Source organism: Mesoplodon bidens (assembly GCF_964165515.1).
Source record: "Mesoplodon bidens genome assembly, chromosome: 9".
NCBI lineage: Eukaryota > Metazoa > Chordata > Mammalia > Artiodactyla > Ziphiidae > Mesoplodon > Mesoplodon bidens.
In genome coordinates, this window is record NC_138166.1 from 86,407,779 (window position 1) to 86,419,892 (window position 12,114).

Here is a 12,114-nt window from a genome sequence, read left to right on the forward strand (position 1 = left end):
AGGCTCTTCTCCCCTCACGTTTTCCCTCCACTTTCTCTGCAGTTGGTCCTCCAGCTCCAGTTCAGAGGTGCTAAAAGCCCTTGGGGACAAAGGCCCTGGCCCCTGGAGGGGTTATTATTCAAGTCAGTGGTTCCAATGAGATTATCTTCTCTAAAGAAGCAGCTACCACCGCCTTCCCTAAGCCTGAACTTTCACTGCTGGAGAATTCCCAGCCAAGTGGAAAATTAGAACGGAGAGGAATGGAGAAAGGAAGGGGGTGAGAGAGAGGGAAAGAGGTGGTGATTAAGTTCTCTAGAAATTAATTCCTAAATACAGTGATGGAAATATTAACTCCCAGCGCTGCTGGCTGGGCAAGCAAATTTCCATTTGGAAGTGGGGCTCTCTGTGAGTCTGGCCTGGGCGAGCCTCCAAACCAGAGTGGAGGCGGGGGAAACCACCGCTGGTCCGTCTCCCCAGGCCCTCCAGGTAGTGTGGGTCTACCAGTCTCGGGTATCAGAACTGGCTCCTTGCTTCTCCCTGTAGGTGATCCCCCATCCTTAAGACTTCACGTTGGTCATGGCCTGTGCTTGAAGTGCAATATTTGGGGAAACTGTGTTTAGAACATGAGGAGGTTGGAAACAAATGGGGTAGGGTCCCCCAAATGCCCTTTACAGAAAAGGTAAGAGGAACCTTATTCAAGCTGGAGATCACAGGGGCTCTTTGATCACTGTCTCCACATCTGGGAACGCTGACGAGGGAAGAGACTGGGTTTCCTGACATCGTTACCCTTGCCCTCTTTAGGAATGCCCCCAGAAATGGGCAGGTGGCATGCACAGCTTGGAGGAAGGCAGAGTGGATAGTAAAGGGAAGCCTTCTAGGCAGATGGTGTGTAAGGGGTTTCTTATATGAAGGGCACGGACCAGGTGAGGCCTTTCAGTACCGTGACTCTAGGATGTGGAACCACAGATACAGAGGGCCAACTAGGGGATGTGACATTCATGGATTTTGGTACCCGCTGTGGGTCCTGGAACCAATCCCCTGTGGATTGGTTCTGTATCTATTGAGCTGGGATGAGAAAAATTCAAATACACTAGGATCTCGTCTGGGACTCTTTCCTCTGGACCAGAGGCTGATAAATTTTTCGCAAAGAGTCAGGGAAGGCCACAGTGTAGACTGCAAAGAGTTTGCTGGGCAGAAGTGGATCTGAACAATTCCTCACGATTGTGTAGACATCCTGCAAAGAGCCCAAGGAGAGGTCATTGACTTGGCGGGTGAATATTCAGTAGCCCTTGGATACAGGTTAAAAAATAAAAATAAACAAACCAGGCTATGGGATATGCTAAGAAGCAGCACAAAAGGACTGGCATTTTGGAATCAGTCTGGACTTGATTAAGGGGACATTTAGGGTGACTGTGGAACAAACTGCTCTCTCTGCCCTTTCCCAGGTGGCCGTTGGACAGCCACACCCATGGTTGCTGAAGACTGTCCGGGAAGGAAGGCTTCCCAGCGGTGGGTTTCTCCCCAGCCACCCCATCACAGCCCTCCAGTCCCGGGGAGGACAGCAACAGGACAGGGACCACGGAGGAGGTCCTGGGTCTGACCCATAGCCTCTGCTTACAGAGCCACTGAAGTCAGAGCTAGTCCCCCAGGGAGCTGCCTGTACATCCCTCCCTTAATCTTCAAGGCGTTGCTGTAAGATGGCTCTTCACTGCCATTTTACGGCAGGAAACGGAGCCCAGACTGGGTCTGTCCACAGACAGGTTCTGAGTTTTAACCCATCCCTTCTGCCTAGGTAGCAGCATTTTCCCTTTCCTTTCCTCTCCTCTCCTTTCCTTCTCTCCATCTTGGCAGAAACTATACAAAGTGAGTCCTGAACAGTGACCCATGCCAAGCCACCCAGGGAGGGCATCCTTCCAAGAGAAGAAATCTGCAAAGAGGAGGGGTCCCAGGGGGGAGGGAAGGACTTTCTAAAAGCTGATCTTATCTTTCGCCTGTCAATGTCCTGAGTTACATGAGCCTCCCAGGAGCGACGCTGATGACCCTGCTGAAGAAAGGTACCGTCTGGGCCGATCGATGGGACTAGGTCTGTGGGGGATCCCGTTACCTGCTGAGACTGATGGGCTTCTTGGCCTGGGCACGGGAGGGTAAGAGGGAGAGGGGGGCTGGGGACCTGGGGGTTGGAGGGATTTTCCAGGCCCAGGACAGGTGAAAGCTGGGCTTCAGGGCTGTGGGTGCACTGCAGCCTTTCCTTTCTTTCACCCAAGTCAGAATAGGCTCAGGCCCAATGGGGTGGAGGCCCTGCAAACAAAGGCTCAAGGTGATGGACAAATAAACACTCTGTTGAAGCTGTCATTACCATCAGAAGCCAGCAAGCCTGTGGGCTGGGGCCCGGGGCTGAAAGAGAGGGTAACAGGGGTGACCCTCTGTGCTACTGGGTTGGCAAGCCTGTGCTCAGGACAACTGAGGGTGAGTAACAGGAGGGAGGGTTTCAATTACACGAGCATTTCTTAAGCCAGTTCAGTCTGCAACCCACCTGTGCCCTTGCAGGTACAAACAGCCCTTTCAGCCACCTGAGCCACCTACTGGTTGGGGCCCCATCTTGAGCTGCGTGCACGCTCTCTCTGTCCTCCTGTTCCTCTGTCTCTGTTTCTGTTCTCTGCCACTCACACTCACACACACACACACACACACACACACAGAGCTTCTGCTGTCATTCTCTTCCCACAAAATTCCCCACCCTCTCACTTCTTACAACCATGGGAAAAGTTGGCAAAAGTGACAGAAAATGGATGTATCTTGACACTACAAGCAACCCTCTTCCTGATGCTCTTTTGCACAGTTTTCCTGGGGGCAGGCTGGCTGGGCCCTGTAGCACTTAGCACAGGGTCTTGTCCGCGGCGTGGACCTGACAAACGTGCTGATTCTAGCACAGACTGCAACCCTGACCCCATCCCTGGACCAGAGGCCTGGTTCCCAAGAACTTGCTTCTGGGCAGAAGGTCTAATGCAGGCCCCTTGTATGCCCTGAGCCTAGCACAGTGCCTGGCACAGGGTGTGTGTGTAGGCATGGTGCTCCTCCAAAGCGATGAAATCCCCTGCACTTTTCACCTCCCTCCCTTCCTAGTAAACTCAGGTGCCCCAGGGGGAGCATCTGCAGGCTCTCTGGTCATCCTCATCCTTCCCACACAGCCTCTGCCTGCCCCAGCGTGCTCCCTTCCCTCCTGCTTGGCCCACATCCTCATGCATCAATCTCAGCCATGAAAGTCCTGTTGGCATCTATTTCAAATGAAAAGGGGTGCAAACTGGACATTTAGGAGAAGCAATGTCTGGCTTTGCCTTGAATTTCAGCAAAAAAGGAAAGAAAGGCCCACTGGGAAGAATTAGAAAGGGGCATGAGACTACTTTCTGGATGAAGAAATATTGTATATCTTGATGGGGGTGTGGATTACCTGGGTTTTACATTTATCAAAACTTTTGAAACTGTACACTGAGCATCAGTTTATCTCCCTCTATATAAATTAAACATTATATCCTGATTACAAGCATCTTAGCAGATCCAGGCATCTACTCTTCTTCACCTGGCCACGTGGGCCAGGGGGTTCTCCTGGCCATTAACTCCGGGAGGCAGGGAAGGAGGAAGGATGGATGTACAGAGTGCCATGGTGGGCGGGCAGCCTTGGCCTAGGGCGCTCGTGAGCTGAATCCTCCTGGGGGAGTTGGGCTTTACGTCAGCACAGCCCCCAGCGCCAGGCCCATCCCACAACCAGGAGGCTCAAGGTCACAGAGAACCACACCTTGAGCTGGCAGAGGACCTTGGAGCTGGGGTGCTGGCTCAGGTGGCTGCACAGCTGGGGAATATGGAATTTGGACTTGGTGGCAGATGCCCAGAGTTCATGTCCATGACTGTTTTCTTTAGGCCATGCTGAGAGTAGAGAGACTGGCTTCCCAGTGCAGGCTGATGGCTTCCTTTATGAACTGTCCACACTTCACCTTGACCCCAGTCCACCCCTGTTTTCTGCTGCTTGACAGGAGGCAGGTATTATGTTACTGAGGGGAAACTGAGGCCACGCAGGAAGTAGCCTCTGGTACCTCCTCCTGTCATTCTTGTTTAGCTCAGCTCTGGGGAGGGGAGGTGGGTGTACCCACAGTGCCCCTGCCGCCGTCTCAGAGCCTCGGGGCCCCTGCTCTTCACAGGGCTCAGTGCTGTGTGGGGCTGGCCGACATCACCGGGCTGGATCAAAGCTGACACAGAGACCAGCCTTTGGGTCCCACAGGCATAGAGTGTCAGAGGGGGGACAGCTTTTCTGATGGCCCTTAAATGATGCCAGGTGTGAGAGCCTCACGCCAGGAGCAGCTGCGCCATCCTTAGCCAAGCTGAAAGCCAGCTGGCCTAAGGCCCCCAAGGAAGCGATGGATCTGGAGCACAGTCCCTTTCTGAGAGGGCTCACTGTGTGGGACCAAGAAAACGACTTCCCCTCTGCCTTGCAAAGTATCATGTGGGCAACTCTTCTGGGTTGATCAGAGCTGATCTGGATTCTGAATGCAATCTCTTGCATCCTCTTGTATGGCGGCCAGTCTTAGGCGCCACTGCTCTCTGTTACGATACAAAGCTTTGGGTGCACTCCTGTACCCAGTTTCTAGTCATCTCTAAGTTACGTGTTTTTCAGCGTAGGTTGATGGGTCTCCGTTTTTTCCCATCACAGCATATCCGAGGGATTTCAAACCTTCCCTTAGTGAACTCTAGGTCTCATGACGCCTGAGACTGTCACCTAGAGAGGGGAGGGTGCCCATCCTGGGGCCTTGGAGAGGTTGTGTTAGAATTTAAGAGGCACGTCTAACTTTCAGAGGCACTCCTGGGGTGGAGTGAGGCAGGAATGACTGGTAAATGCCATTGGTCACGTACAGTTCAGGCTCTTCGTAAGAAAACTTAAGTCCCTCTTTGTAGTTTATAATAGTTGTGTCCAACTCACAGCGTGTCAAGTTGCAAGTGTTAACTAGAAGCCTGGGGTTCCCGCAGCCATAGCTTGGTTGGGACCAAACTCCACAGAGTGGGTGGGGCCCAACGACTGTTGGCTTCTCCAGTCAGCGATGCCAAGGGTCTTCGGCTCCCCTAAGAAAGGCTTTCTGTTCTCCCCTCACGTCTGGGGGGTTGTCTGTACCCTACTTCCACCCCTCAGTTCATTTATCAGACTACCATTTGTCTCCACTGTATACCATTGCCTTCTTCCCACTTCTAGAGAGTAAAATGGAGCCAGCAAGGAAGAGCCACATGGGGGGATTGGCCAACACTTGGACCAGGGTTTCAAACATTGGTCTAGTGACCCTGGGCCCAGGGTGCTCTAACAGCCAGACGAGTGTTAGGACTGCAGAGGAGGGTCCTTAGGTACTACACACTTGAACTTACCCCTCAAATACCAGAAGATTCTGGGGGGATACTGAAGTCTGCTAAGTGGCTGTTAAATCACTAACTGGACAGTAGACATCACACACGTGATTTAGTGGCCCATGTGAGCCTGGAGAAAAGAGTCCAGGGATTTCCCTGGTGGTCCAGTGGCTAAGACTCTGTGCTCCCAATGCAGGGGCCCCGGGCTTGATCCCTGGTCAGGATCCCATGGGCCACAACTAAGACCCTACTGTCCAGATAAATAAATACATATTAAAACAAAAATTAAAAAAAAAAAGAAAGGAGTCCAATGCCGTTTTCCTGCTGTTTAGCCCTGGAATGTCAGTCTACAGTCTACAGTCAAATTGCAACCAGAAATGTCCAGAGATCTCCCTCCAGACCTCCAGTGTGTAATGATCCAGGGTGATTCCCATATCCTGACCCTTCATCATTCCCATGCTGACATTTCCATACATTTTTATGGGAAGTTGACAATTGAAAGTGAAGTCAGAACAAAAGAAGGGAGATAAGATTTACAAAAGATAAACAAAAGAAGGTAAAGACAAGATAAACAAAAGAAGGGAGATAAGATTTACAAAAGATAAACCAAAGAAGGTAAAGACAAGATAAACAAAAGAAGGGAGATAAGATTTACAAAGGATACATTTACAAAGGATACATAGATTTACAAAGGATACACAGAAGGAAGAGTAAGAAAAGAGAGGGAGAGAAGGGAGAGGTCGAACAGTAGGAGGGTGGTGATAGAGAAGGAGACAAGGAGGGAGAGAATTACCGGGGGAGGGGAGGGGGAGGCAGGAGGAAGCTGCCCAGCTGTACTCACGTGTTGTGGAGCACACACCAGCCACAGTGGGGATCGCCTGAGCCCAGGCACTCGCCGCAGCTCCGATACTGACCGCAGGACTCCACAGGGACTCTGGTGAGCTAGGACAAGACCACACAGGAGACGGGGGTCAAGATTTTGCAGAACACCCAGTAGTTCATCAAGAAGTCAGGCCATCCTATCAGGTGTATCATCCAAAACCGTGTAGAAGCAGGAAGGGGCCTAGAGCCCCAGATCCGAAAGGGATCCTATTTGAGCAGGTGGCCTGTAAGCATCGCGGGGAGACAACCAACTGCTATTTTCTGGGAATAGACTCCACAGGATTCATAGCACATTGTTATCAGAGATATTTATAACATGTACATTAAAATTTTCCCACCACCCAAACCCCCAAATATCTCTACAGACATGCCATTCATCACATATTTATCTCTTATCAATGTAATGAACTCAAATGCTTCTTCTTTCTCCGTTCTTGTTTCTCTTTTGCCTTAAAGTGTTTTGCCCCTGCCCAGAACTTCTCCTTCAGGTTTCATCCTTTCTGTGGTTCCAGAGAGCACTGAACCCAAGTCCAAGACCCTTTTCTCTCTCTCTCGTTAACAAGGTGTAATCCACTCGCTTTGTAGATGACACTTGCTCACTCTCTCTTTCTCATAATGTTGGCCAACTGGCTCATAAAGTTGTTCACGCTGGTGCTTTCAAAGAGCAGCTGTTGCTATTTCTCTTCCTACCCACACTCTTTTCATGACTAGAGGCTTCCTCTCCAACCACAAAACTTTATCTTAGCTTTCACCAGCAGCTTGTTAATGTAAAATGTTCCACATGACATTTCTGTTTAGCCCAAATGCTTCAATTTCCTGCATACTCCTAAAGATCTTCGGAATTTCTTTGTTCTCCAATGTAGCTTTGCCCTGATGTCTTTTGACATGATTTCTCAGGGCCCGAGACATAGGAGGTACTTAATAACGATACATAGGATCAAATGGAATTTTAATTTTCTTCCTATAGCCTTTGTCTGTCTTCTCCACTTTTGCCAGTTTCTTCTTCACAAAAGGTTTTGGGTTTTTCTTTTTTTTTGTAATCATTCTTTTCCATTTGGGGTACCTTTTTGTCTCAATGGAGGACTTCTTAGCTAATCTTTCAGCTTGAGCTAAGAGAGTTTGATGTGGTTGTCCTTTTTAATTTCTTGCCATCAGACCGTAGACACGAAGAAGTATAAATCACGCTGACCTGGCCAAGCCTCCGTGCTTCATGAGCAAATGCAGAGGCCATGTTTTCCCTGCTGCTTCGTGGTCTGCCTCCATAAAATTATGTACCACTTGGCAGGGGCTACTTGTAACTCGTGCACACGCAAACTGGCACCAGAGTCTGCTCAATTAGTCTCGAAGCTCTCTTTTGGAATTAATTAAGAATTAATTATTATTTTCAAATCCCACATGATTCCTTTTTCCTCTCCACCTTAATTTTCTTCTTCCCTTTATATATCTCTTCTGTTTTCTCAAGTGCCCATTGAGTGATCTTAATGACCACTGTGTATTTTTACTTCTTCCAAGGTACCTTTTAGCTTCCTGCTCCTGTTCCTATGGCTTTGCCCTTGGCCTTGGTGGCCCTTTCTCCACATTCTCAGATGTCTTTTTGCACATTTGGAATTTTATCTTTCCTTTTATTACTGCTCATGCAATCAGCCTGGGCCATGCCTTGGCTCTGCCTATATACAACCTTCCCATTTTTGTAATTGGTCCTGACAGTCAGACTCTTGCAAATTACCGCCCCCACCCTGGACTGTACACACAGTCAGGAACCGACCCTCCTCCTGTTACCTCTTTAATTGCCTTCCTTACCCCTTAAATGGGCACAGACACGCTGGTCGTGTGAGCATATAAATAATGGTGCCCAAAGTAGCTTGACACCTAGGAATTCATGAGTGGTAACGAGGTCCACAGTTACTTTCAATATTTCCAAAAGCCTAATGAAAATTGGATTGTTGCTATCTTCTGTTTGTTTGCATACTCTGTGATGTATTTCCCATACTAAAAATAGGAAATATATTATTACTTAATAAATAGTTTGTTTAGTGGCAAAAATCTTTCAAAACTTGATGCCTAGAGCTGAAAAAAGTAATAAAAGGGGCCAAAGATGATGAAAGTTGGTAACATAAGTACATAATAATGTTTTCATATGTTCCGGCTGCTTGTCTAGCACTCCATATTTTGCACAGGCTTAAAGAGGAAATCATGGCTGTTCAAGCAAAAGCATTTTCTTGGTCTGAACTTAATATCCTCCCTGGTTTCTCCCAGTGACATGTTCTATAATCTGTCTCCGACGGCCGTGCCATGGGGTTCTGTGGTGTACGACACAAAGAGAGCCAGCTGCTGGCTAAACCTGAACTTCTCCAAAGCCTTTGCATTCAGAATTCTAAAAATAGCTTGCAACTGGCATTTAATAATGCCAATACCTGGAACTGTAAAGCCCTTCATCTCTCGATTTTAAACAAGAGTCATTTTCATTTGGTTGGAAACAGTGTAGGAGCCTGCAGAGCTGGGCTTAAATTCTAACTTCACCATTTACTGGCAATGAGATCCTATTGTCTCTGAGTCCCATTTTTTCTCATCTTCAACATGGAGATAAAAATCCCCCTCGGGCTTCCCTGGTGGCGCAGTGGTTGAGAGTCCGCCTGCCAATGCAGGGGACACGGGTTCGTGCCCCGGTCTGGGAAGATCCCACATGCCACGGAGCGGCTGGGCCTGTGAGCCATGGCCGCTGAGCCTGCACGTCCGGAGCCTGTGCTCCACAATGGGAGAGGCCACAACAGTGAGAGGCCCGTGTACCGCAAAAAATAAAAATAAAAAAAAATCCCCCTTAATTCACAGAGTTTCCCAAAGCACAGATGACCCAAGAGATTTGAAACGGCCTTGTAAATGATCAAGCACATTGCAAGTGACAGTTAACTATTATTGTCATCTTTGTCATTAATACCCATTCTTCCTTGCATTGCTGCTTTACCTCTCCCCCTCGTCACGCGAAACTGCTCTTCCGAGCCCTCATGAGCTTGGTCAGGAGTTTAACGCCTGGAAGAGCTTTTCTCCTTTATTACCTTGATCACATCATTTCCTCCTTGAACTGGGATGTCTGCCCCTAAACCATTCACTGCTTCTTCTTGGCCCAACTTCCTCGACTTATTCAGGGCTTTTACCACCTACAGTTGGAAAAACCTACTTTTCTTTGCTTTTCATCAGGGTGGATCCCTGCTGGACAGGGATATAAGTCCTGGGAAGTTATTATGCTACCCAACTTCCTTTCACCTTTTCTTATAGGCTCTTTCTATCTGTATGTTCAGTCATTTTTTATTACTCTTCTGAAATTTATCTAGGTTTTCTCCATTCTTTTCAAAGCATGGATGCTAAAACCGGGAAACCACCAGGATTCTGACAGTCCATGTAGAAGGCTTACCATCATTTGAAAGCTGGGTGCCACCCCCCCCCCCCCCGCCCCTTCACCTTTCCAGGACTTTACCAAAGAAAACCAGGCCCAGGGAAATTTCCAAAGTCCCACCATCAGACAGTATTCTCTGGCACGGCCACGCTTGCCCAGACTGACCCCAAATCTCCCAATCTACGTCATTGCTTTGCCTCACTCCCCATCCCGCACGTAATTCTGGAAAGCATCAGAAATTTGCCTGACACTTTAAATCACTTTTGAAAATTAGATTCAGCCCATCATTTATCTGGGTGCAATTCTTTACCCAAATGGCTCTGCTTACCTTCCACACCTTGCTGGTAAGCTGCACAGGTGGCCAGATGGATTCGGAGCCACCTTGGCGCTGTGATTCTCTCTCCCCAGATACCTAGATCCTCCACCCACGCCTTACACCAAGCAAAGCCGGCTCCTCTCCTGACCCTGGAACACAAACCACTCCAGATGCAGAGCCACACGATTAACTGAAAGCACCCAATGCTGATTAAAGTCTTACGCTACAGTGCCAGGCATGCTAATTAGCTGAGTGAGGGAATTCCGACCACAGGAAGAGATGAAAAAAGAAAGTTATGGGGTGGGGGCTTCTGCCTGGAGGACAAATCAGACAGCAATGTGACCTATCTAGAGATGACTGTACCCTAGTGATGGATGGTCTTGGAGACCACAAACAAGTGAGGTCTGTCCCCTGGCCACTGGACTCCAGGAGAGGTGCTGATTGATGCAGCTGCAATAGCTCCCTCACTGCTTCTAGAGACAGGAGCTCCACCACCTCTCAGGACCCCTGTGTGTGCTTACACTGTGCTGGGGGAGAGTGGGTGGGGGGCTTCAGGTAGGGTAGTCTTCCTGGCACATTCTGTCGGTGTTACGCAAAAACCTATTGGGCAGTTTGGCAGTTCCGCAAAAAGTTAAACTTAGAATTTTACCGTATGATCTGGGTACCTTTCTACTTTCTATCTGGGTATCATTCCACTTCTGGGTACCTACCCCCAAAGAATGGAAAGCAGTGACTTGAACTTGTACACCAATGTTCATAGCAATATTAGTCACAATAGCCCAAAGGTAGAAGCAACCCAAGTGTCATGGACAGATGAATGGATACATAAAATGTGGGATATACATACAATTGAATATTATTCAGCTTTAAAAAGGAGGGAAATTCTGACCCAAACTACCACATGGATGAACCTTGAAAACATTATGCTACGTGAAATAAGCCGGTCACAAAAAGACAAATATTGCATGATTCCACTTATATGAGATCTCGAATGGTCAAATTCATAGAGACAGAAAGTAGAAAGTGGTTGCCAGGGGCTGAGGGAAAGGGAATGGAGAGTTGGTGTTTAATGGGTCCAGAGTTTCAGTTTGGGAAGAAGAAAAGCATTCTGGAGAAGGATGGTGGAGACAGGTGCCGTGCAATGAGAATGCACTTAATGCTACTTAAATGTCAAGATGGCAAATTCTATGCGATGTGTATTTTACCACAGTAAAAGAAATAATAATAATAAAACAACTATTGGGTAGACATAAGAACACCTATTTCCTTCCCAGCAGCCTGGGTCAAGCAGGAGAAGCTTTCTGTTGGTAGACCGATAACAAATTCATGTGTATGAAATATTCTGAGATCCCTGAGTGAAAAGATAGGCATCGTTACTCTTTTCAATTTAATCTCAAATGGACAAAAAGTGTTCGGGATGAATGTCTCTTATCGTGTGTTGTCATGTAAGTGGATCTCTCACTCTCAAGCTCTGGACCTCCATTTCCTGATTTGGAAAAAAAATGTCACAGCCTTGTTCTACCCAGAGATGTTCCTCACCTCCCACCCCTTCCAAGAGGCACAGGGGAGGGTCTTGGAATGCACACATTTCCTGTGAGGTCAAATGCCCTTGGTTTTATCAAATTCTCCTGTTACTGCTCAGCTTCTGCATCAGCATTTCTCATCCTTAATTATGACCAGGAGCATCTGTGTGCCCATCTCCATCCCACGTCTCTTTCCCCTTCCATTACCTTTCTGGGAATCACAAGGGTTTGCTTTATCCTTTTGCCAGCAAGGTAAACTTCCCTAAATAATATAGTGTAGCTTTGCCTGGTTTGGAAGTACGCTCAATAGAATCATCACCTCTCCTCCCTCACCTATCCAGCCCCATGACTGAGACCATGAAGTTACAAAACAATGACCTGGGACAGGAAGACAACGAGTGACTGACCACAGAGCAAAGGAACCCATATAGAAGTGCAACTCATGGCCTTGGCCTTTATAAGCTTTCACTCTGATCAACAGAACCCATTCTCTGCTGGGCCTGGGGCCTGGATGTGTTAAGAATTTTTGCAGTTGCCTTGAGTTCTGGCCCCTACTGTCCAGCCCGTCTGGTTTCCCTGATATTCCGAAAGATGCTTCCCCCTAGCCATAGGGTCCCATTCTGCCTGTTGCCATTAGCATT

General features: G+C 48.2%; 1 protein-coding gene across 2 annotated transcripts in view; it reads right to left on the reverse strand.

Annotated features, from left to right (window-relative positions):
- Positions 1-12,114, reverse strand: part of PLXNA4 (plexin A4) — a 614,743-nt gene that overhangs the window by 98,358 nt on the left and 504,271 nt on the right. For both annotated transcript variants that reach the window (XM_081243430.1, XM_081243431.1), the window contains one exon: positions 6,203-6,303. In XM_081243430.1, coding sequence (XP_081099556.1) covers positions 6,203-6,303 — 101 coding nt within the window. The remainder of the gene's footprint in view (positions 1-6,202; positions 6,304-12,114) is intronic.